Raw genomic sequence first — 26,559 nt, 5'->3', positions numbered from 1 at the left:
CAGCTGGCCTTGGCCCATGGCATACTCCTCGGAATTATCATACCCGGGCCCGTCCCCAGCTGCCGACTGTCAGCAGACCCCCCCGGCCGGCCGGTTTCGAAACTGTTTCGAAACGGGGGGTGTTTCGAAACCGGTTTCGAAATCGGTGTGAGTAATGCTTTTTGCATTACTCACAGCACCCTAGACAAAAGGCCATCGCCGAATTGATTGTTACCAGCGAAGACGATAGTGAAGATGATAGTAATGATGAGGGAGAGCAACAGGAGGGGGAAGACAGTAGTGAGGCAGAAAGTGGTGAAGAGGAATGAAGATATCTAGTACCGTACCGTACCGTGGTAATTGTGGTCAGGAAAAACGAGAATGTTGTCTTCGTTAAGAAAAGTACGAGGGTTGAAACGTTTTTTTTGCCTTGTCCAGTGCCTCTCGCTGCTTGCCAATATCCACCACACCCTCTTCATCCTCCGCAATTCCAACAATCTCGCAGATCGTTCGCAGCTTGCGCGAAATTTGGATACCCACGATATAGACGGAGGTACGGCAGCAGGGACTGTCGAGAATAGCATGAGGTCCTTGGGCTGCAAACGTTGAAGTGCCCTTATTGGTTTCGAGCCAAGTGGTGACGCAGGCGGCGCAGGCGATACCGTTAGATAGGGTAGAGCACGGGTCAGGGTCAACCCGCAGGGTTTCAGGGTAGGGTCTGTCAGGGTCAGGGTCAGGGTACACCAATTTCTGAACCCGGCCAAACCCGGACCCTGTCAGGGTCAACCCGGAGGGTCTAAAGAGCTGTTGTGATTTAACAAATTCCTATGTAAACATGATTTTTGTAGGTTTTAAGAGACAAAAAAAAGTCACATGTCACTCAAGTCACTCATGTGACATATGACATCTGAGTACACCATATTAAATATACTGAAAATCTTCATTAATAGACTACATATGCTATATCTGAGCCAATATCATATAGCAAAATGTATGTTATGTTGAAATTATGGTATCTAATACATCTTTTGCTTCTATGTCTACAACCCGTGGGTCAACCCGGACCCGGTTAGACCCGTACCCGGAAGGGTCAGGGTTAGTCAGGGTCAGGGTCAGGGTCCGCTCTCCGAGACCCAGACCCGGACCCGTGCTCAACCCTACCATTAGAACATTGAGCGCTACATTTATGAGAATCTGTGAAAAGACTGGTTGCCAAATATTACCAAAGATGCACAGGTGCTTGAGGTACGACTCCACAGAACAGGCACTGCAAGACCTCGGTCACTATTCTCGCTATTAACTTGAGTTTATGAAATGAAAGATAACGCACATTCTTCAATCTTCTTGTTTTTCTCCATCTCTTGTGTCTCTGATACAGGAGAGGTCTTCTTTGGCTTGGTGGCCAACTTCAGTGAGGCAACTGGAGCCACCGGAATGTTTGGTCCCAAACACCGGAGTCGTGCATGCTCAACCAGCTCGGGAACGTCAGGCAGGTCAGCCTCTTCTATGTTGATAGCTGCAGGAGGCACTATTCGAGGTTGCCGGAAAGCCTGCACCCGAGGTGCTGAAGCCATGAGAGTGAGCAACCTCAAGAGAAGAGAACGAGGAAATCGTGCGGTGTGATGCAATGTGACAGTGGTACGGAGTGATGGTCATGCACAACACGTGCAACGCGTCTACGCGTCAACGCGTATAGTCACATTCTTGTTGATGCCAGACGCGTCCAGCGGCGTGAATTATCAACAAGATGCACCTGCCCTGCCCTAATATAGCAACAGATGAGATGTGTTGATGGGACCCGATCAACACATCTCCTCGGTATGAAAATCATTCAATTCTCTTACTCTCTGACAATCCTCTCTGACAATTCCCCCACTGGACTTCTCCCCTGGGCTCAATGCTGCCCGGGCGGCCTGCCGCTGCCATCAACGGCGCGGCGGCATTACTCGACGTGACCCGGCCCCTCTCTCGGCTGTCTTGTCCACCGCTGTCACCGACGCGCGCTCCCCGTCGGGCCTCGGCGCTGCGCGGGCGTCACAGCCCGATCATCGCTGTCACGTCCGCGCAGTCATCGCGTGCCACCGCGGCTCTGTCAGCTGCCACGTCGACCACACCCATCTGCTCACTGTCCTCCGAGACTCCTCCCGCCTCACTGTCCGCCCGTCCGCCGCCGCCGTCGCGCGGGGTCACGCGAACGTCACCGCGTGACTCCGCGGCTCCGTCAGCGGCTACATTGACCTCCTCGCTGCTCTCCCGCCACGCACACGACACCTCTGCCTTCCCCCGCCGCCTTCCGCCTACGCCGCCACCTGATCAATACCACTGCGTGCTGCAACGCTTTGTGGGCTGCACTGTCGACCGCCCGAGCGCCTCTCGCTGTCGCCGCCATCGCTGCGTCTCCGTCGACTCACCGTCCGGCTCGCCGCCATTGCGCTTACGTCGGTGACGTGTCGGCTGCCTGCCGTCACGCGCCTCGGCCCCGGCCTCACGCTGCTTATCGCCGTTGTCTTGGCATTCAGTGCCGCTCGCTTTGACGTGGCAGCTACATTTTAGCTGCGCCACGAGCAATCCGCCTGCCCGCAGCTGTTGGGCTCGCTGCCACCGCCACTTACCGTCGATGCCCGCGTGGCCCAGCTCCGTCGACCCGGCCACACCTACTCGTTGCCCACCCTCCCTTCTTTCCCGCGGCCGCGCGTCCAACCTCAAAGCGCCATCGCCGCCCGCGGCCTGTCATGGTCCACGGCCTCCCACGTCAAAGGCATCCACACTCCGCAACGACTCCGCCAACCGGTGGCGTCCCATGTCCCGGGGCTGTCCCGACGTCACCTGCAAATCCCTGTCCACCGTGTAGCGACTGGAGCGACCCGCCGTGCGTCGATGCCTGGCCCCTGCGGCTTTCTGACTCTCGTTAATTTCCAGAAATCGAGGAGATCCATTTCGCCGGCGCGTTCTTGCCAGTGCTGGAGAAGAGACGGAACCATCCCCAGGTGCAATCCCTCGAACAACTGTGCATTCACTAATGCTCAAAGTTCTCTCAACACCATCGTTGCCAGTTGCTGTCCTCACACCCGTGGCCGCGTCCTATGACAGGGCTTTTCCTCCCCCATTCCGCGCGACTCGACATCAGCTGGCTGCTGTGTCTCTTCACCCTGGACCGGCCGTATGCACAGCTCACAGCTTAGTGTGTCTGTCGTGTTCGTGTGGCCGGTGACGCTGATGAGGGCCATGCTGCCCGCGCGGTCGTGCGTCGGACACATGTAAGGGCAGCCGGAGCTCGCGGGCATATCGCCTGAGCCCGTGGAGGCCGGCGCAGCGCACACCCGCGGTCCATATGCATGCGCCGTCCACGAGCGAAAACTGGTACGTGTTTGTGCACTTGCGGTATTCGTCTGCGGGTTGCGCCCGCGCAGGAGAGCGTGCCCGCGGGCGTGATGTCGTACTATGTAGTCATTTGTGGGAAGGTTTTGCTGTAGTTCAAATAGATTTTCATGGTTTGTTTGAGAACTTGGTGAAACTGCTTGGAATATAAATGCGGTCAGCCAGAGAACTTACATTGCCTTATCAGAAACTTCTAGCTCCTAGAATATGTTTCCATATTTTATCATATTGGCCTAAGATCTGCCTGGATCTGAGGCTAGATAAGCTATCAGAGAGTATAGAGATGAAGGATAGACCTATATGTACCATAATATTCATTTGGGTATGAGATACCATGCCTTGTATATGCTGCAATTTGGTGAATGTTGCACATGTCACTTTTGTGACACTCCTTGCACTCAAATATTGAACTTGTTGTTTGGAATAAAGGATACAGAGGTCAGGAAAGGGTGTGCTTGTAGGCTCAGGAGAGTTCCTGATGAGATGTGGGTGTTTGTGTGAGCAGTGTCAGACATTAGAACTGGAGACTGGATTAGTACTCTTAAGACCAAAACAAGAGACTTCGCACATGGGCGTGGCCAAACGGCGTGGGCCTGCGCCAACGGGCGTGCACGCCCGTGATGGCGTGGGCGTGGCGTGGGCGGGCGTGGGGACTTCTTTGGGCCTCATGTCGGGCACCAAGGCGAGGATTGGATTTGCTTGACGGCCATGCGATGGCTAACCCCCGCTCGATACTGCATATGCCTACGCCGTGAAATCCATCAAACTCCGCCGATCATCGTCCGCCGCGATGCCAAGCGCTCTTGGCAAGGACCACGTTGACGAGGATAAGGCCTGTATGTTGCCGAGTTCGACTTAGGTCCATATCGGAGTCGTCGCTCAACCGTTGGCCGGCGACGCCAGAAGAGTTTGCTGGCACCCCTGGGCCGGCCGATCCCCGCCAAGCGCCAACCGGCGTCCGGTCCGCGGCAAGCCGCAGTGCAGCAATTTTGGCACTGCGCCGCCCCATATTGGAGCTGAATAGCTTCAAGACAGCCTGAAATGGGCTGTGGCTCAACAGTACACCGTGCCGGACACGATTCGGCGCACTGACCGGACTGAAGGTGTGTGGCGGACCAGCCGGCGTGGCCGGCGATGTGGACTCGGCCACCCGCCAGTGATAGTCACTCTGGTGGCTGCGCGGGCCAAGTGTTGGTGGTTTGAAATGAATCCTCAATCACCCATATCCATGGTCTGGATGTGGAGATATAGTCCAACATCAGCTGCATCAAAACCAAATGATCAAGTGATGGAAGGGTTTTTCACGCAATTGCTCCTAAACACAAGCATGGAAAGAGGTTGTTCGCATCCTGCAGAGCAACAATTGGCTTGATAATCATTTTATGTACACTAACACAGGGTATGTAGGGTGCTTCGTGGGGGTCGGCATGCGCGTCAATCATGCAGAAGCCCTACGGATGATGCGGACGGCGAGGGGGCCACAGGATGAGACTCCAGGCCATATGGAACGACACGCTAAGGTCAGCACAAAAGCGGACAGATGGCTGCAAAAGCAGACAGATGGCTAGGACGCGATGAGCAGCTCCCCGGAACAGCAACAAGCAAGCAGCTTGGAGATGCCGGTGAACATTCCCGTTCCAAGCGCGAGACAGGGCCGAGACCGCTCTCAGTGAAGCGGTAGGCCAGCGCTTAAGTTGCGACGCCTGCTGCTTAGCGCACAGCCCGCACAGACGGCGGGCAAGGATTGGCGGTGATGCGGCGAGCGCTGACAGCGCTTACTAGAGCAAACACACGGCCAGCCCGGGGGTTCTTGGCAAACGAATTGCGCCGACGTGGAGGGCGACAGCAGCGGCGGCGGGGAGCCTGTCAGTGAGCTGGAGTGGAGTTGACGGCCGCGGGCAGCTAACGTAGCTGTCGGGCGATAGCATGTCAGCCCGCGCTCATGCCAAGACAACCGCGGCGGCGGCTGCGGGCGGGCTGTCAGCGAGCCGGAATGGGGTCGACGTGGCAGCCGATGTAGCTGCCGGGTCGCGCGGCGATCCGCGTGACGTCAGCGTCGCGCTGGACGGAGACAGCCAGCGCAATGGAGGGCAGCTGGGGCGGGCGGTCGGCGAGCTGGAGCGGGCGGGCAGGCGCAAGGCTGTTGGATGACGTGTAGTCGCTGATGTCACGCTCGCGGAGCCGCGGGGTCACGCGGTGATCGTATTGTGAGCGACGGCCGCGGCCGCGAGCAGTGAGGCGGGAGGGCAGTGAGCAGAGGGTTTGATCGACGTGGCAGCTGACAGAGTGACCGGTCACGCGGTAATCGCATGCGCGGCGCCTCGGCCCGACGGGGAGTGCGAGGGTGACAGCAGTGGGCGGTGACAGCAGTGGGCGGGCACGCGGTGAGAAGCAGCAGAGGAAGGCCGGGTCACGCCAAGTGACGCCGCCGCGCCATTGATGGCAGCGGCAGGCCGCCCGGACAGCACCGAGCTCAGGGAGAAGTCAAGTTGGGGGGTTTCTGGGAGAGTATTGTCGGAGAGTAAGAGAAATGAATGGTTTTCATACAGATGAGATGTGTTGATCGGGTCCCATCAACACATCCGATCTGTTGCTATATTTGGGCAGGGCAGGTGCAAGATGTGACCCTCAAGGGGCAAGGTCACACCTATTTAAGCTTGCTGATCTTATTTAACACCTTTTCTCATCTCTCCAAAGGTTGTCGTAGCGAGCGAGTGAAAGCAACCTGGTTCAGGACCGCCCGGTTGGGCCCTCGGGCGACAGCCGTGGAGACATGTCCATACACCTTTCTTTTTCGGTCAGGCCTCAGCACTTGGTTGCGACTCTACTGGTGAGTTGTCTGGAAGAAAGCATTTGATTTGGCTGATCTATTCCAGCTTTGGTTCAGAACCTCTTCGACTCCCATCGCACCCGCCATATTGTGTTCGACCACCGCCCACGTCTCGCTGGTGGACGGTGCTCTCCGCCACACGGTCTCCTTTGGCCACTCTCCACCCATCACCCTCAATATCTACCACCACCTACACCCTGCCCTTATCTTGGCCGCTTCCTCGGGGCTCCCGTCCTCCCCTCGAACGGGCGGTCCCGCCAGCCTTCGAATTACGCTCGCTCAACTATACCGGGCCCACGTTCCGCTCGACGCGGTACTTGCACGGTGCGGTCAGAGACACGGTCTCCTTCCCGCCACCCTCTATCTCTTCCCCCGCCGCCACCCTGGCCAGGGCCCGATCTTGTCTGCTTCCTCGAGGCTCTTGTCCTCTTCTCGAACGTCCCGTCCCGCCCCGTCCCGCCTACCTTCCAAAGAAGCGCATGCCAACACGCGTTTATCTGCAGGCTCGACCGTGTTACTGGACTGGCCGCCTTCATGAACACTATGACACACCTGGAGTCCTCTCCCCTTCCACCCCCTCTCTCGCCAGCATCCCGCTCGATCCACCACGATCACCCGCTTCCATTCGCCTCCTCGACCTCGCCACCTAGTTCCCGGTGCACGACTCCTTCGTCTTGAGGGTTGGAGCACCCGTTTGGGGTAATGTCCATCGAGCAGCACCCGCTGCGGACTGGCCGTGGTTTCGCGTGGCGACGAATAACGACGATTGGGGAGCGGAGGCAAAAGGGAAGGACGCGTGGACGTGGCAACGGGAGCCCTCGGAGATCAGCGATCAGGCCGATCAGCCGATCACCTTCCGTTGCCACGTCAGACCGCTGCCACTCTCCTGCGACCTGCAACCACGGACCCCCTACTCGCGAAGCCCCCGCCGCGCCTCAAGAGACACTCGCACCGTCACGCGGGGCCAGGGCAAGCCTTGCTGGCCAGGTTTCTGCCCGTCATTCCGCCCATCCCGGTTGACTTCCACCCAGAGCGCCTTCATTCAACAAGGACGACTTGTTACCCTTGGTTTGTAGAGGCTGCATGTCGTTCTTGCTATCGCTGACCCCGTTCTGCAGGTTTTCGCTGAACTTTGGCCGGGCGACGTTTGTGGAGACTTGCTGCAGCCAGAATGACGAGCTTCGTTGGCGAACCCCCGTCCCTCCGACTCGTCTGGCCCCTCAAACACGCAAATTTGCTCTCTTCCCAGCAAGTTTGCGAGCGAAACCGCCACCCTCTCCTCCCCCCCGTCTTTCTCCTCCACCACCCGCTCCCTCTCACGAGACGCCCGTGGCAGACCTCGACCCTGCGACAGCCCCAGCCGGTAGCTCTTCGCCGGCTTTGAAGATGCTGACTCCGGCTGGTCTGGTCAAGCTTGCGTTTCGTGAGCGCTCCTCGTTCGCGCTGACCTGGTCGTGCAGCTGTCCCCACACATCAAAACGAAACGAACTCAAACTTCTCAACAACTGGTCCGCTACTCCACTGGAGCTCCACGCGCCTCAAAACAAATCAAGACTCAAACTCCTCCCGATTCCACTCACCCGCAACTCCAAACAGAAGATATCAAGATTTCTCACTTCTGGCGTTCCCAGGTTCGCGAGACCATGGTCTTGGGATGTTGTCAATGGTTGTCGAGTCCCTTCTGGTCAGTTAAACCCCTCATGAAATGTGCCACGCTGACGGTGTCTTACTACAGCCCGTCGATCTACTACCTAAGCTAGTCTCTGCTACAAGTCGGTACCGCACATCTGAGCCACCTGTTAAACTAGACCAAAGGACAACGTTGTGAATGTTCGGCGTCCTGTAGTATTCGTGTAACCGTAAAAGATAGTTGACTTGACCAAGGTAAAAGTTATAGGTCCGACCCTAAATATGAGTGACGTCACACGATATCCACGTTGTTCTTGCCTGCCATGTCCTACTTCTGCTGGGGAGGACCTCCTCAGGTGGACTCTATAGAGTACCTTCAGACCCGTGTGTGGTCTGATGACAACCACCGGCTGGGATTCACACTGTCGAACTCCTTCTACAACACTCAAGGAGCTAGAATACTCCGAAGCCAGACACTTGAACATCTCAAGTGTTCTACCTACTGGGTATTCGACTGGTTACTCTCTGACTTCCCACTGACTGTGAGGATAGATTGCGCTGATTCTCGATTACTTTTCTCGAGTTCTAAATGTTGACCTGCACGACTTTCCGGATGCTCATCTCTCTCTTCTCATCAACGAATTTGTCGATTATCAAGAACTACGATTCAACCAAGACGATGACTCACCAGCCAGCATGCGATATGCTGAAACGGCTTTAACTCAAATTCGCACAAAATTTCAGAAGATTCAAACGGCTCAATGGCTTGTGGTTGGACTCTCCTTTCCTCTGGTTCTGCAGGCTAATCACTATATGTAGAATGCACCTAGTAGGCAGTACTCCACACTGGAGGATATTATACTGCCTTGGGGACACGAAGAGCCAGATGATGGCGAGAGTACTGATAACGACGGCGACTTTGTAATGGAGGATGTTGAGGCGGAATTAGAAGAAGGCCTCCAGACGCTTCAAGAACACCTACGTTTATGGGAAGCAAACGAGCTGCCGTATATCCCGCAGGCCCCGGCTACCGCGAGACCGCTGAGCGAGATTCGTCAACGGGCGCATCACCTGTTTCACCGTGTTCGTGTCACTCTCTTATTATCTGCTCTATTTGACCTGCTCCAAAGGCTATTCCATGGACAGATCAGGCCGACGACATTGGCGCTTTCAAAACAGAGCTTGCTGAGGTGGTGGATGACTTGGTCTGGCTTCGGAAAATCAAACCAAGTGTGTATAAGAAGGCCGAATTTCAGGAAGAGTGGAAGGTATTTCTGGTTATGTCTAGAGACTCTTGTCTCACCATTTCTAGATCTCTGGTCTGCGCCGATGGATGTATTCGTTTTGCGAACCTGGTAACTTGATCGAGTTCAGCCAAACGATAGGCTGGTTCAGTCGTTCCGACAATATAACTGGAAGCTGGCTTACGTTCTCTTGCTCGATCGCTGGGAGCCAGCTGTCACTTCCCAGTCCAACTCCTCTCCAGTTCGTTCATTTCTCTGCTTTATTGTTCGCTTCTCAATAAAATTCAGCGTCCGCCTCGTTTGATTGATCCTGCAATCGGAAATACACAATTCGCTCTCGACTTTTTGGATTTCCTAAGCACCACACGTGAAATGCAGCCTTGGTCCTATAACCCCATGGCGGCCTTCCTGTTCATGTCACAGGCCGCGTTTGCTATCAATTGGCGCTGGTGGATTAAACCACATCTCAAGACTTGCATGCAACGTTATCCAGGACGTGCGCGTTGGAAGACGGTGAGTCTAAGGCCTGACAAGTGTCATCGTTTTTGACTTGCTGGTTAGGATCCGGATCGTTGGGACCCACACATGGTATACAACCATGTAATGGGCTATGTCGTTGTTCCCCAGCCTGCACGTAAAAATGTTCCTCCTCACCAGGTTGTTCGAGATGAAGCCACGATCTTTGTCGAGAACCTCGACCCGCGCGCGGTTGCGGACAATCACCACCGAATCTCTCTGGCAGCGTAGCCTTCTTGACGACGTCAAGAACCAACTTCATGGCAAGCCTGCACTTGATAACACGAAAAGCAAGGGGGTAAAAAGGGAGCGGGATGAGTCACCAATTTCAGAGATTCGGTTAGGCGGTGAAGGACGCAGCTCGCGTAAGAAGCATAATCGGACCAAACGCGCGCGGGCCAATCTACACATACTGAAGAGCAGCAGCAAGCCAATGACAACTCTCAGAGTTTGGAGATGGACGATGATGGGAATGACGACCCAGACGTGCTTGACCCTCATGCGCCTTCCTGGTGGCGGGACCGCTCGTGTCCAAAATGCTCGGCTGGCGACAAATCTCAGTATTGCGTTCGGATTGAAGAAGTCTTCCGGAATCCCCATGCCAGCAAGTTAACCGACTACGCGATCACCCATGCACAAGGCAAGGACCATCTACAACCACGTACTTTCAACGTTTGTGCATTCTGACCTCTGCACTATCTCTTGGCTGACATGCAATCCAGGGCAAAAAATCCAAGAAGGGCAAACGACAACAGTATATTTCCCCTGACGACCCACGTCTCAATCTCAAGTACTATGGGAAACGTGATGATGTGGCGAAAAGGTGTGGGCGTGACATTGTGTCAGGGGAACCTCCCTTTCGGCCCCTCGGAGACGACTCCGATTCCGGTCCGACTCCGGCTCCGACTCCGGTGATCGCATCACCGCCTCCGTCAGGCGCATCGCCGCCCCCCGCCTGGCGATCCCCCTGGGACCTGGCCTGCGACATGGCGCAGGCATACTGCACGGAGCAACGATCAACCTTGGCGCGTCAAGAGCGCAGTATATAGTTCCGCTACCTAGCAGGCGGACCCTTAGAGTTTCTTCTCTTTGGATCCTCCCCTGCTAGGTCAGCCTCACTTGTATTTGCTTACTTCTATTCACTCTTTGGATCCTCCCGCTGTAGGACCTTGATCTCAGGCCTCCGGGGTTGCCCTTACAGCAGAAGAAACTCTCTACGGGATCAACCGGACAAGATTGCTAGGTTCGGCGCTGACTCAGGCTCGGAATACGAGTCCGTTCCGCCCTCGTCACCCCCCCTACCACTTGTCCCCTCCTCCTCTGTCACTCCTGTCATCCCCGCACCTGTCATGCCTTCCGGAGCTACTCCTGACGCTGACACTCGGCTGGATGCACTCGAGGCGAAAAATCGACCGCCTAACTGAGGCCCTTACTCTTCTCACCACCCAGGCTTCCGCTGCCGCTGCCGCCGCTAATACTGCTGGCGGACCCCAAACAACACCACCCCCGGAGACGTCGATTCCGACTCCGACTCCGGTTCAGGGCGATTCCGAGGCCCTCTTTGGCGACATCAACCTCGCCTCAAAATTGGTCTTGCGACCAAACCCTCCGTTCACCTTCAACGGCGATCGGAAACGCGGCCGCGTTTTCTCTATGCGGTCCGCACCCTCGCCCGCCTTGCCCCTGAGGCCTTCGTGGTCAACGGAGAGGCGAGCGAGGAAAAGGGCCGTCCGCTATGCCATGTCGTTTATGGCAGAAGGACCCGCTCAGCAATGGGCGGAGCGCCACGGAAGCAAAGCCCCGTTTCCGTTTCCGTCCTGGGGCTTGTTCGTTTCCGGTTCCGACTCCGGTTCGTCGAGGAGAATGAGCAAGATCATGCTCTCTCCAAACTGGAGACTTCCGCCTATCACATGGGCACAAAGGATGTCTACCAGTACACCGACGACTTCGAGGACCTGATGGACCTCGCCGGATTCGAAGACGCGTTGGTCAAGGTGACCAAGTTCCGCCACGGACTTGACCCCCTGATCAACAACGGAATCACGTCCTCGAACGACCCCCGGACCTCCGGGACTACCTTAGCTGGCGCACCCGGGCCTTCCGTCAATACGAGGCCCTGGTCCGGGCCAAGCTGATCAAGTCAGCCGCCCCCAAGACGCCTGGCGGTTTGATTCGGACTCCGTTTCCGGTCAACCGCATCCCGGCTCCGGCCCCTTTCCGCCCGGTGGCTCCGGTCGTGCCACCCGTGGCCCGTGCCCCCCGCTCCGGCGCCTCCAGCTCCCATCCCCATGGAGTTGGATCGCACTAGGGCTCGGGGTGCCCCTCGTCGCACCTGCTTCAGGTGCGGCGACCCAAACCATCTTGCCCGGGATTGCCCCCCCCCCCGGACGTCCGCTCAATGGACATCCTCGACGAGGTGATCCAACAACTCGGTGACGAGATGTTAGCGGAGTTGATCGCCCGCTACTCGGACACAGCTGCGCTGCCGGAAACAGTCGCGGAGTCGATGGCCGGAGAGGATTTTGTCCCCCGCGACGAGTGACTGGTGTGCCCTCGTTCGCGTCCGTAAATCGTTTCGCTTGTTTGTATGACGAATCAATTCCTTTGCCCTACAACGAGCCTGAAACGAAAGACATACCCTCCCCGCCCCCCGTTTCGACTCCGTCTCCGACTTCGCCCGCGACTCCGGTCATCGTCCTTCGCCGCCTCACTGCCTGGGAAAAGAAACTGCCCAAGCAGTACACTGTCGCTGCTTCCCCTGGAGTGAACTCCCTCCACCTCCCGTTGGAGCTAGAGTCCACTACCAGCGCTTAAGCTCTCGCTCTCTGGCCTGGTTGACTGTGGTGCCACCTCCGACTTTATCGACACGAACTATGTCGCTCGGAATGGCATTCCGGTCCGCACCCTGGCGCAACCGATTCCGGTCTTTAACGTTGATGGCACTCCGAGCGACGCCGGCTCCATCAACCAGATCGCGGACTTGGTCTTACGCTACAAAGGCCATTCCGAGCGTGTTCAACTTCGCCGTCACTCATCTTGGTAAACAAGACCTTATTCTGGGGTACTCCTGGCTGCGGAAGCATAACCCGGAAATCAATTGGGAAACCAAGGAGGTCAAGATGACACGGTGCCCCCGCGGTTGCTCCACTTGCCGCGAGGAAGAACGCGTTGAACGGACTGAGCTACGGCGACTCCGGCTGCTCCAGAAGCGACTCCGCTCCGGCCCGTTCCCCTCGGTCTGCACCATGGACCTCTCTGGGCCTGACGACGGAGACGATTCCGTCTCCGGTGACGACTCCGCCCTGCCTGATCTGATGCCGGACTCCGACGATGATGAAGACGATGGTCAGCTTGAAGATGGTGACCGCATCTTCTACACCTCGTTCCGCCCCTCGGAGGAGATACGCGCTGGCAGTACTGTCTCGCAACGCCTGGCCGAAGCCTTCGCCAGGAACTCCGCCCCTGCGCCCTCCGAGATCCCGGACTGGGCTAAGGAGTTTCAGGACGTCTTCAACAAGGAGTCCTTCGACACGCTACCGGAGCGGAGAGCCTGGGACCACGCCATTGAACTTGTCCCCGACGCTAAGCCCACCAACTGCAAGGTGTACCCCATCTCGCCCCTCGAGCAACGCGAGCTCGACGCGTTTATCGAGGAAGGGCTTTCGACGGGCCGGATTCGCCCCTCCAAGTCTCCGATGGCGTCTCCGGTCTTCTTCGTCAAGAAGAAGGACGGCGGACTCCGCTTCGTCCAGGACTACCGTGCTCTCAATGCGATGACTGTCAAAAACCGGTACCCCCTTCCGCTGATCAACGACCTCATCAACCGGCTCAAAGGCGCTCGTTACTTCACCAAACTCGGCGTCCGTTGGGGCTTCAACAACGTCCGGATCAAGGAAGGTGACGAGTGGAAAGCGGCTTTCCGGACTAACCGAGGCCTGTTCGAGCCCTTGGTGATGTATTTCGGCCTGACAAACTCTCCCCTGACGTTCCAAACGATGATGAATGACATTTTCCAGGACCTCATCCTCTCCGGAGACGTCATGATCTACCTTGACGACATCTTGATCGCCCATTCCGACCTCCGGAAACACCGGCAGATTGTCCAGGAGGTCTTGCGGCGACTCCGAGAGCACAAGTTGTACCTTCGAGGCGGAGAAGTGCGACTTTGAAAAATCGTCAATCGAGTACCTCGGAGTCATCATCTCCCACAACCACGTCGAAATGGACCCCGTCAAGGTCGCAGGCGTCTCCGCTTGGCCGACTCCGGAGAACAAGAAGGACATTCAGCAGTTCCTTGGGTTCGCTAATTTCTACCGCAGGTTCATTCGGGACTTCTCGACCCTTGCGCGCCCTCTTTTCGTGCTCACCAAGAAGGACCAGCAATGGACTTGGGGCGACAGCGGAGGCCTCCGCGTTCCAAGCGATCAAGGACGCGGTCACCTCGGAACCGGTCCTGGCGATTCCGGACGACGCACGGCCTTTCCGACTTGAGGCGGACAGCTCTGATTATGCGGGGGGCGGTTCTTTCACAATCCGCCCCGGACGGGAAGTGGCACCCTGTAGCATTCTATTCCAAAAGCTTAAATGATGTCCAGCGCAACTACGAAATCCACGACAAGGAGATGCTCGCGATCATCCGCGCACTCGAGGAGTATAGACACTTCCTCGAGGGCGCTGCGCATCCCGTCGAGATTTGGACTGACCATAAGAACCTGGAGTACTTCAGGAAGACGCAGCAGCTCAACCGGAGACAGGCCCGCTGGTCCCTCTACCTCTCCCGGTTCGACTTCACGCTGCACCACAAGCCCGGCCGCGACATGGGCCGACCTGACGCCCTCTCTTGGAGACCAGACCACGGAATCGATTCCGACAACTCCGGCGTCGTCCTTCTGCGGCCCGAACTCTTCCATGTCCGCGCTCTCAAGGCGTTTCCGTTTCCGGCCCTGGTTCTGAACTCCTTCGCGACATCCGCGATGCCCTCTCCGGTGAGCCTGACCTGGAGGAGCCCGTCGCACTAGCGGCCCGGCAACTCCTAAAGGTCCAAGGTCAAGCTCGAGGCCCCCGCTCCTCGCGCTCCGACGAGTGGGCTGTCTCCGGTGGTCTTCTTCACTTTCGTGGGAAGATTGTCGTACCTAAGGATAAGGACCTCCGGAGACGCATCATCGAGCTCTGCCACGACACTCGAGTTGCCGGACACGCGGGTCGCTTCAAGACCTTGGAGTTGGTCTCCCGGAACTACTGGTGGCCTCAGATGTCTCGCCATATTGGCCGGTGCGTCGCGACCTGTGACTTGTGCTGTCGCACCAAAGCACTCCGGGAGACTGCCCCACGGAGAGCTGCACCCGACGGAAACGCCCCCAGAGCGTTGGCATACCGTCTCCGTCGACTTCATCGTCGAGCTTCCGGAGGCCCATGGGTACGACGATCGATCATGGTCGTCGTCGACACCCTTGGGAAGCGTGCCCACTTCTCGGAGTGTCACACCACGGTCGACGCAGTAGGGGCGGCTCGCCTCTACTACCGGAATGTCTGGCGCCATCACGGGACTCCGGAGAAGTACGTCTCCGACCGCGGCTCGCAGTTCATCGCGGACTTCACCCGAGAACTCTGGCGTCTAATCGGCATCAAGCCTGCCACGTCCACCGCGTACCACCCGCAGACAGACGGTCAAACAGAGCGCGTCAACCAGGAGCTGGAGCAGTACCTGCGGATCTTTACCAACTATCAGCAGGACGACTGGGATGAGCTGATTCCGGCCGCGGAGTTCGCCTACAACAACCACGTTCACTCCTCCACGCAACAAGTCCCCTTCATGACGGACACGGGACGACTCCCGCGCATGGGCTTCGAACCCGGAGTCCGTTCCGCTATGGAGTCCGTGAACGAGTTCCGCGACCGGATTGCCACTGGTGTTGCCGAAGCCAAGGCCGCGCCACTAAGGCCAAAGAGGAGTACAAGCGCTACTACGACCGGAGACGCACTCCGTCTCCGGAGTTTAAGGTTGGCGACCGTGTTTGGCTGGATGCCTCTGACATCAGGACGACTCGCCCCTCGGAGAAGTTCTCCCACCGCCGCCTCGGACCATTCAAGATAGTCGCGGAGATCAGCAAAGGTGCCTACAAGCTCGACCTCCCTCCGCGCTACTCGAAGCTCCACCCGGTCTTCCCGTCGTCAAGCTCGAGCTCGCCCAAGATGACCCCTTCGACGGACGCCCCGGCTACGACCAGCCCCCTCCGGACCTCGAGGACGGAGTCCCGGAGTGGGAAGTAGAGGAAATCCTGGACGCAAGGGTGAGGTATAAACGGCTGAATTACTCGTCAGATGGAAAGGCTACGACGCGTCGCATGACCAGTGGGTCCGCTTCGACCGCGTCTTCGCCCCGGAGAAAATCGCGGAGTTCTATCGTAAGTACCCTGGCAAACCACGGCACATCGCCTCTGCAACCTTCGACTCGATTCCATTCCGGTCTATGCGTCGGGACGCCGCATTCAAAGGGGGGGTGATGTCAGGGGAACCTCCCTTTCGGCCCCTCCGAGACGATTCCGATTCCGGTCCGACTCCGGCTCCGACTCCGGTGATCGCATCACCGCCTCCGTCAGGCGCATCGCCGCCCCCCGCCTGGCGATCCCCCTGGGACCTGGCCTGCGACATGGCGCAGGCATACTGCACGGAGCAACGATCAACCTTGGCGCGTCAAGAGCGCAACTATATAGTTCCGCTACCTAGCAGGCGGACCCTTAGAGTTTCTTCTCTTTGGATCCTCCCCTGCTAGGTCAGCCTCACTTGTATTTGCTTACTTCTATTCACTCTTTGGATCCTCCCCTGCTAGGACCTTGATCTCAGGCCTCCGGGGTTGCCCTTACACATTGTGCGTTTCTGGTGTCGGGAAGATGGCAAGCGCCGACTGGTCTATCTTTCTTCTTGCTCTGTGTGTGCTGTTATCTGATGGTCCTACAGGTTGGCGGGGTCAACTTCTGCGCTTTCTCAGATGAAATACTCAAGATTCTTACGGAAAATCATCGCCTCGTTCAAGTACATGGGATTCACAGGCGTGCGGCAATGGATAGATGGTCTCACATTGGATCTATGACGGGCTACGGTACACGGCAACCAAAAGGTGGGATCAAGGGCGACATCTATAACGTGTATGCATGTCACAGTGGTGCCACGCCAGAGGACCTGCTGGCTCTCATGCGACACGCCCTGGTCAGTTATCTAAACTCTGCCTGACTTATTGCTGACAACACTCATAGACTTTAAATCTATTGGTGGAGGGTGCACGAACCATTTGGAGTGGTGCTGCCGCGCATTACCGGGAGCTGGTGGAAGATGCGGAGTTGGCCTATATGGGCAAGTATGGGTTAACCGGTTACCACTGCAGCAACTTTCTTAGCTGCATTCATCGGGACGATGATGTGGAAGGTGGGTGTCTACATCCATGCTTCCAATTGCTCAAGGAGAACTGCGGCAAACACGACTTGAACTTCGCTTATGTTGAATGGGGGGTAGCTGTGTATACAGTCACCAATGCTGCCTGGTATCTTTTAAACGTCTTGACTTTTATGTTAATTTCTGACAAAGTGATAGGCTCTTTGACGGACGTGACGCTCATGGGTCGATTATGCCTAGTGTTCAGGCCATGAATGCTGGTGCTCGTTCGGAGGGAGATCATGCTTCTGACAACCGCCGTAATCGAAACCGTGCTCAAACCTGCCGCGATGGACTTAATCATTATAATTTACGTAGTAGAGCTGCATTGGCTGGTGCCACATAATTTTCAACTAGTTCAATACAGGTTTCCATTCTTCTTTAAATAGTCTCTCCTCCATTATAAATGGCTGCTTTCCGCGTTTAGCCAGCACAGCTGATCGTCGAACGTTGGACACCCATACCATCTCGTCAAGGAAAAAATTATAACTGACCATATAAGTTAGTGTATTTGTACATGAAAAACGTTATACCGTGGTTCAGGCATCTCGCGCACTATAGACTGAAACGCGCCATACCATACATTGGTTTGTTCACAGACTGAAGAGTTGAAGGTCCAAGTGTCTTTGGTTCTAAGCTCGGAGAAGAGAATGGGGAGACAGTGATTGTTGCAAAACTCGTCATCATGGCCAGAGGAGTGGAAGACATCCAGAATGAAGTTGACATTGTCAAAGTGATGATCGTTTTCAGTTATGATATGCTTCAAGAGATGGCAAGCATTATCGTAGAACAAGTGAGTTGGAAGCATCCATTTTTCAGGAAACATAGCCTTTAGGAATTGCTAATTCCTTATCAGTCACAGATACGGAAATCTCCGGGATAGATAGACATACCCGTACTGAGTCCTGACCTTCCGACGTGAAAAATGTGGCTCTACCTGTGATGATACCACATGGGAGTACCAAGAGCTGGTCATTATGAGTATACTTCCTATGGGTCTCAAGCCTGCCCTGGGACTTGGGTCCATTAGATTTATGAGAGCGGAGACGTCTTGGTGTTCGGGGCACGTTACCCTTATCTAAGCGACGATTCAGATCCCGAAAGACTGACTCGCTGCTGGCCACCATCTTCTCTTCCATTTCCCGATGAGCCGGAAGTGAACAGGTAATAAAGCCAGGCTCCGCAGGCATCTCGCATATAGAGACTCGGCATTGAGTATCACAGCCTCGGTGGGTGGGGCAGAACTGGTCTTTGATTGACTCGAGTCGTGTTTGGCAGTTAAACTTGAGACAGCACGGATGGCCAATTGTAACGCCGTCAGTTACTGCTGCCCGTAACAAGGCTTAGAGTTGGAACGTCAAATGCAGTTAAAACTTAGTTGCAGGTCACGTACGCTGACTGCCGTCCTGCCCCTCAATAATCTTAAGACAGTCGTGACAAGCATGGAGCCGCATTGGTTGCCCGTTGAGAACTATAGCCTTGTTATAGCGAATGAAGGCAAGCTCTAGGCGTTGAGTATGAGTGCATTGATGACGGAGTACTAAGCTTTCGCCCGCTTGTTCTGCCCGTCGTAGCAGACTATGCATGAAGAAAGCATCCAGAACAGCTGACTGGCTGATAGTAGAGAGGAGAGGAGAGTTGACCACATTGGTAGGGTTCCCAAGGGTGTCATTGTAGATTTCAGCCAAATCAGAAGTCGATGTGCTAAACCGGTTCAGATGTGTGTGAAATGAAGCTAAAAGGCCTTACTGGGAAATTGCCAGTGCTCTCTCAAAATGAACGCAAAGATCACGGTCAATGAATGATGCCTCTTGAGCTTGAATGTACAATAGAGGCTCCCGGTAGTAGTAGCGTTTGGCATCAGCTTGAGCAGCATCGCTTACATGATAAGCATAGTGGTATCGCGTTTTGCATCCTAGTAATCCATGCTTTACTGTTTGTTGAGTATAAGGCCAAAGACTTACCAGTACAATAAAGAGATACTTCATAAGCAGCAAGAACTCCTCGGCGTAGCGTGAAAATGCGACAAGGAGAACGTTGAGGTTGAGCAAGTCGATAACCCCGGCACCTTTCATTTAGTTGACCCACACAGTTGCGGTGAGGTGGATAGAGCATTTCCGTTCCTGAAAGAAGGTGAATATAGAGAGCTGAACCTGAACAACACAAACCAAGCTCAAACGCCTCCCCATATTGCTGCAAGAGGCCATCCACCTTCTCCTCCAGCTTTGGACCCTGCCAGTTTTGGATATGAAGACGGGTTGTGAGCCACAGATGGTCAACAACCTCTTCAGTGTTGAATAACAGGATCAAAAAGTCCTTCAGCTTGCTCCAAGACAGAATGAGTGGAATCTCATCTTGATAGACAACATGGGTCCAGAGACGGGAGAGAAGACTGACAAAGAGAGTCAGTGCATATAGCTCTTCTTGGTTGTTGACCAGCTGGGAGGCTAGGGGTGGTGGTGGAAGACATGATAAAAGAGCGTGTCTGCTTGTAGCTTAGTCAAGTTGTCACATGGGCGTGCGGCTTTGTTAGGCCTGCGTTGGCTGGACTGTCTAAACATACCAGGATGTATTACTCAGAACCTCATGAGAAGCCTTGGGGAAACAGCCTATGATGTCTGAGCCTGAACAGCCTAGGTGCCTTGCTTGGAGCAGCCTCAGCAGCTCTTACAGCTCACCCTGGGCTGCCCTTCTAACTCATCTCATGGTGGGTTGAGCCAGCATCCATAGATGTATGGCTATGACATCTACAGTTGGGTTACCAAGGCATCTGAGCCTGTTTAGCCTGTAGGCCACTATAGTAGTGCTTGTAAGAGACATGGGTTGGATTGTGTAGGCAACTACAGGTGGAAAACTATTACAACCAGAGCTGCCTTGGGAAAGCAGCACTCTCCATGGAGAGCTCTCCATGGAGAGTTGATAGCAAGACTAGCTATCTGTCGAAGGGGTAGGATGAAATATAAAAAAAGCAAACGACACAAGAGTTAGGGCTCTGGGTAATACAGATACCGCGACTTGCGCGGGTCCGGCGGCTCCTCCTGCTTCTCTGCGTCGGCAGTATACCCCATCGACCGGGGCACTGTCGGCCCGTTAGTCAGCGTCATCATCGAGTCGCGGTGGTTCGGGTTGTACGCGTATGCGTCGCTCTTGCCGGCCCACTGCGTTACTGACGGGACGAAGAAGTCGCTGTCTGACAGAAGGTTAGAGCAGCTAAAGGTAGATAAGAACACATACTCGATGGGCTCGTCTGCTTCCTCGCGCGTCTCCTGCGACAGAACAGGAATATACCGGCCACAAGTAGTGCAACGAGCACCACACCAGCAATGATTCCGCCAGCGATGGCCCCCATATTGGGTCCCGCGCGCGCGGAGGCACCTCCGAGTTGTTGTGGGCTGCTCCCGGGCCCATTAGTTGGGCTGGGCGATGGGGGAACGGAAAGAGAAGGGCCTGGTCCGGCAACAAAACCGTTGCCGTCTGAATTGCCATTGGCGCTCAAGTTCGGCGCGCCAGACACGAGGAAGTAGTCCACAGCGAGTGGTGGGCCGCCAGTGTAGGTGAAGTTGACAGTGTGTGTGCCGAATGGCAACAGCGGGGTGGCGAAGAGGCGGTTGTTGAATGTCTGGGTCGTGTCGTCCCTGGTGGGTGGCGCGACGAGAGAAATCGGAGAGCCGTTGTCGATACTGGCGAAAGCGGAAAAGTCATCGGCGTCTGGACTGGGTGTGAATGGGCCTTGGAGAGTCAGTTGTGTCCCTACAGCCGTGGTTAGGTTTGATTAGAAGAGAGACGGGGAAGCGCACCTTGGAAAGTCACCGCAACCCACGCCCCCGGTGTCTGCGTAACGTGCACTCCCTGGCCAAAGTAGGATTCCCCAGCTGCCTCTGCCCACGAACTCAATCCGCCATACACAACGCCCAAATTCGTGTCTGCATCATCGATAAACACCTTCTTCCCCGCCACCTCCGTCGTCCGCACGAGAAAATAGTCGAGAAATATCTGGCTGATGTCGCTGCCGCTGGACGTCATCCGGATCGTATGGCTTCCCTCAGATAGAGCGGTCGACGCGAATAATGGCTGATGATGGACCCCATCTTTGTCCGTGGAGGGTACCGGTGGTGGCTGAAACGTTGTGGCGGGGCCGTCGTCTATGCTGAAGTCCATGCTTGATTGGCCATTGCCTGGTGCAATCGTGCCAAATACCGATATCGAGGTACCTGGAGTGAAATTGAGTCGATTAACATGATACATAATAACACGCACCAGAGAAGGTGAGTTGGGCAGCATCCCCGTGCTTGGCCGGGTTGGAGGTCGTGCTAGCGAACTCGACAGCCCGGCCTAAGTCTTTCGTGCGCCAATTAGGAAAGTATTGGACTGCGGGGTCACGGTCGTCGACGACCACGTTCATCGCGCTAGGCGGAACAAAGAGGAGAAAAGAGCGGAAGGAGGGGAAGGATGGAGGGAAAGGCGGGCGGCCTGGGTGAGGGCAGAAGAGAAAGAGAAGCCCGGCGGACACGGTGTCATGAGTATTGGACAGATGTCTGATTGCCAAGAAGATCATCGCGACTATCCGCCCAACATTCATGAACAGAAGAATGCCCAACATGTACAGCAGCATGCACCCATCGACCAGCCTGCCAGCTGTCTGAACAAACATTTAGTATCCTAAAATCTACAGCAAGGGCTGGTAAGCCTCCGCGAAAAATGGGCGCTCGATGTTGTCGGAACAGTCATGATCAGTTGCGTGATGCGACCGGCGACGGAGCGTTTCAAGTATAGCATTCCAATCCGAGTGGCGTCTCGGCTTCAGACAAATGCAACCAACAATCGAGACGCCGGTCCATCTACACTTAGACTAGGCAGGTTACTTGTGCTAAACTTGTCCTGTCCCCTGATACACCTCCCACGCTCGTGCCAGAGGAAGATTGTAATCACATCCAAAAATGTCTTGCCAGTGCTCACGAATTAGACATTTTCAAGCTGGTATCTACTCGGCGCGAAGGCCTTGAACCGCCCGCCGGGGGGTTGCGGGGCGCGCCAAATGGCGTCTGTGTCGCGCTCGGTGCCTTGAAGCGGAGAATATTTGAGATGTTGTGGCGGGCCCACAGGAATCAGATACGACAAGTCAAGTCGAAGTTGGCGCAAAACGACGTCAGCGAGCTCGGTGCGGATGTCGAGCACCTGTTCTCGGTTAAAATAAGCAATGCATGCAGTCAGCTGCACGACACCGGGGCATGCTTCCACGAGGGGGAGCGTGCGCGACTGGACGAAACGCAGGAGGAGCTCGTCGGGCAGTGCGTTCACAGAAGTGAGTTCGAGGTGATGTAAAAATGGGCAAAGAGCGCCCGAATTCCGATCCGCAATGAGATGGGTTAGGAAAGCCCCGTCGCGACGTTGCTCGTAGGAGTAGTCAATAGAGTTATCGAGCGCAGGTTCTCCTCCGAGCCGCAGGCGCTCAAGCAGTGGCACCATCCTCAGGTGAGCCACAACTCCATCAGATGTGCAGCCCTGAACAGACATCGCGAGGTGTTTTATATGTCCCATGGCCCCTAGAAGTGCTGTCGTCGTGTCATCGTCGATACCAGTAGTGATGTCGAGTGTGTGAAGAAGGGGAAGACGTAGAAGGCGCATATTCGCGAAGATAACTGAGTTAGGACTGCCGAAATCTTGCCAGCGGGATGTGGCCGACAAAATTAGTGCGTTCAGACGTGGAAGCACAGTGTTTTCGAATGCCTCTGGCGGATCAAACGGTGCGCTGCCGATGACCAGAGATAGCCGTTCCAGCGCAGTCCACTGCGAAAGGAAGGCGAGAGGAGAGAAAGATTGGGTGTCTTCATGAACTGGGCGATCGAGGACCAAATGTAGCTCCACGATATTCTGCCACTGAATCCGAAATGCGCGAGGGATGCCTGCAGAGATACCATGGAATGTGAGTGATCTAAGACTGGGTGTCGCGAGTAAAGGTAGACTGCCGTTTTCTCCAAATATGCCACTGGGATCGTCAGTGAATTCGATATGCTCCAGCTGCGGCACATCGTTGACAGTAAGCTCAACAAGTGCCTGTGTATCCGCAGCAGGGAGGTCGTTTAATAAGCGAATATTCCGCCATCGATGGGCGACGGAGAGGAGCGCGGCTAGGTATGGGGAGGTTGAAACGTGAACCGGAAGTGGCGGAGTGTCGTATGGATACGCAAAGTAGACACGTTCATTGGATCGCTCGGTCTGGATATCCAAGGGGACAGCTCCTCCTCGAGCAAGCCAGCGTTGTAATTCGGACACTGCAGCACTCGAAAGTCCTCCCAATGTGCCGTCCGAGCTTTCAGTAGCATTGGGTACGATGAGGTGGATCTTCGACCATAACTGTGGGGTACTCAATGCAAGTGCCCGCCAATAACGACAGACGCTGGCAAGCAGCAGCGGTCCCTCGCTGGGGTCCAAAGCCGTGTTGCGATGTTCTGGCAGGGTTGCGAGAAAGATGAGTTGAAGCACGTCGTCCGGAATCCTTCGCATGGGCGAAATGAGTGCCGTATGCGATGCAATGAAATCCTCCAGCGCGTTTCGCGCCTGAGTAGCGGCATAGAGTAGGCCCCGGATTTTGTCTATTTCAGCGTTGAGCTCGGCAAGCTTGAGGTACCGAGGTTCGAGGAAGACGCGAATGTGGGTGCATTGCTCGTCGGATGGCACAGTATTTGTGTTGAGAATATCTTGGAATGGGCTCTCCATGGCCGAGAAACGGTGAAAGGAAGCTTGAGCCGTCCGGATCCACTGACTCTGGAGACGTTCCGCAGCGTGAGCAGCAGCAAAATAGGACGGATATCGAAAAGGTTGCTGGAGTCGGCGCTAAGAGTAAAGCGGAGGCGATCGCTTGTCACGCTTTTCGTCTTTCGTTCCGTACCACCACTAGCGCGACGACTGCGCTGCACAACAACACGCCGAGCCTCCCAAACACAATAATGAGCGACGAGCTACCTTGAGCAAGAAAGCCAAACGCGGAGGAATACCCAGAACGCCGCTCAATGCGCAGCAATATGTGGTGAAAGTCGTCAAAGTCAAGGCCATACCTGGTACGCCTACGTCAGCTTCACACACTGTTGCTTTCCTTACACTCCCAGCAGCTCAATCTCAGTCTGTATCTTTGCCAGAGGTGCGTCATCCTTTCCCTTCTTCCCCTACTGAAGCTTGTCAATCAGCTTGCAACTAACGCGAGACGAAGTCTGCAACCTCGACATCTCTCTTCCGGACCTCAATACTATGACCTGCTGAGTGCTGACGGATACTATGAATGCGCGTTGCTCCGACTCCCCGATTCAGTCTCTAATCTCTAGGCACAGACATCCACCCCCCGCTCTCTCTCTCTCCCAATCCACATTCCACACTCCCCCCCGCATTTGCACCAGCTTCTCCCAACAATGCTCCTGCACTACCCCCACCGCTGGTATCGGAGCCCTTCCGCGTTGTTCATGGTCCTCGCTCGCTGTGGGTCACAACCGCTTGTCCACTCATTACATGCCGCGTCCTTCGTCCTTGGAGGAAATAGAACGGCACAAGTAGCGGCGTAGCTCTTCTAGAACTCCCTAAATCATCTTATGCTAATCACGACAATGCCGGGAATGCATTCCCCCATTACATCTTTCCTCCAAATCGTCGTCCATCGATCTGTGCGGCATAACATTGGCCTCCGTCTTCTCTGCGTCATTAGGTCTTACAAGCATCATGGGGCTTGGTGCTAGGCATCCGGCTTTCGTCATTTCAAGCCTTTTTTGAAACGGACGAGCTCCTGGAGCATCTTTTCCAAGTTTACCTTCGCCTTTGGCCGGTGGCTGTGCACCATGCGACGATGGAAACTCGAGTCTGGTGGTGGGACAAGGAACGATATCCCTATCGGAGCTGTATAAACGTGGTCTCAATCCGGCCTTAAATCTTCAGCACCAGCTTTATGTGGCGAAAGCTATCATCGGGCGACCTCCGAAAAGCCGAAGCCTCCCAGGCCAGGCCCATCAATTGCGCTACAATGCTTGGGGCAAACTGCGATTGTAAATGTGGGGCTAGGCTTCGAAAGCTTCCATAAAATGCCAAATTCAGACGACTTTGTGCAACTACCTATGGTGCTATATTCCTCATTCTCCGACCCAATGGTTCTCTCGCGCTTTCCGCTTCAGACCCCACACAAATTGCTGCACAATAACTTTGCGGCACTCCAGCGGACGTTTGTTTGGCTTTCCCGTCTGGCTTAAAACGTCTCTCAACAAACGAAGGTCGTCACAAACACATACCGAAACATTACATTGCGCGGTCTCAGACTATCCCCACATTCCGCCATCCGCTTCCGACGTCTATAAAAGCCCGCTCCTTGACCGAATATCAGCAACCAGCACATGCCTTCCGCTCCCCCCACCCGCGCTATCGGTTCTCGCGACAGCTTGTCACCATCGCCCGCGGATGGGCGGCGGGTCTCCGTTCCAGACACATCATTACTATCTCCGCATTCTGCTTCGTCTGGGGGCGCATCTCGTTTGCGAAGACGTTCTGCTGACGATGCGCAGCGAGGGTCCGACGCCGCTCCGGTCGTTCTCGAGCGCTCATATCGCGCCGACCAATCATCGCCCCCAGTTGTCTTGGCAGTTTCGGAGGAGCTTCGTCCCCCATATTACCTCGCGCCGATTCCGCGCCTGGGGCCGCTATTTTCTGGGGCGGAGCAGAGGGACATGTTCAGGGCGTTTGGGCTGTCGGAACCGTCATCATCCGAGAATAAATAGTTGATATGGTGAAGATCCATTTGAAAGTTGTGAAGTCTCCAATATCATTCAGGTCCTTGTCTGCTTCCTGTCGATACTTTATGGTTGTTCTACTCAAGCGCGAGTCTTATCGAGGATCGTGCATCGTAAATCACATCATGGTCTATACTATTTTCGCTTCCAACAGAGCACTTGAAGACTAAAGTGCCATTGGCTTACATGGTCAACGTTTCATCGGAGTGGCTGTGCATGTGTCAACAGCTGTGTCTGCGGTCTGAGGCGGCCATTTGACGTGTCCAAGGTCTGACTTCTTCCATCCCGCTTCGTGTAAGTACAAACAGAAGGGCATTAGTCCCACCCCCTGCAATAAACTCCCTCCATCTGTTGACTTCGCCATAGGTGTACCCCCTCAGCGTGATGGACTGCAGTGCGGGAAACGAGGACAATATTTCCCTCCAAAGCAAGGTTTCTTCCTCAGAAGCGAGCATCCAGTGGTCCAAGCACAGCGTCTCGACGGAGCGCCATATGCGGGCGAGCGTGTCGTTCGGGCCGGTATCCAACGGAAGGATGCTTGGAAACGCTGTCGTCATGAGTGGGGACACAGAATCTTGGCACCAGGTAAATGAGAGCTGGCGCATGCGGGTCGGATCGTCTGGGGACCTAAAGTAGAAACATATATCGATATGTCTTCGGGCGTAGCTCTCCGTGTCCGAGTCTGTGCGACGGAATCCAAGGCCACTTGGGGTGTCATCAGGGAAGTGTGTTGCGAGTATGATATCGAAGTCACTCTGAGCTGAAATCGGCAGGGTCACCCAATACTGAACAG

At 55.4% G+C, this 26,559-nt stretch overlaps 2 protein-coding genes across 2 annotated transcripts; both read right to left on the bottom strand.

Moving 5' to 3' along the window:
• Positions 1-19,988: 19,988 nt before the first annotated feature.
• Positions 19,989-21,583, bottom strand: MIND_00801700 (uncharacterized protein; the record flags this gene model as incomplete). The annotated part of the gene is made up of 4 exons (XM_037364696.1): positions 19,989-20,194; positions 20,239-20,754; positions 20,802-21,215; positions 21,262-21,583. 4 exons carry the CDS (start codon positions 21,581-21,583, stop codon positions 19,989-19,991), a joined length of 1,458 nt encoding a protein of 485 aa, XP_037217938.1.
• A 380-nt stretch (positions 21,584-21,963) lies between these two features.
• MIND_00801600 (F-box domain-containing protein) lies at positions 21,964-23,721 on the bottom strand (the record flags this gene model as incomplete). The annotated part of the gene is made up of 1 exon (XM_037364695.1): positions 21,964-23,721. One exon carries the CDS (start codon positions 23,719-23,721, stop codon positions 21,964-21,966), a length of 1,758 nt encoding a protein of 585 aa, XP_037217937.1.
• Positions 23,722-26,559: the final 2,838 nt, after the last annotated feature.

Source organism: Mycena indigotica (genome assembly GCF_014461135.1).
Source record: "Mycena indigotica strain 171206Taipei chromosome Unknown Mind.scaff0007, whole genome shotgun sequence".
In the NCBI taxonomy this organism is placed as follows: Eukaryota; Fungi; Basidiomycota; class Agaricomycetes; order Agaricales; family Mycenaceae; genus Mycena; species Mycena indigotica.
Note: the sequence above shows the minus strand (reverse complement) of the source record. Positions and strands in the feature narration are given on the sequence as shown.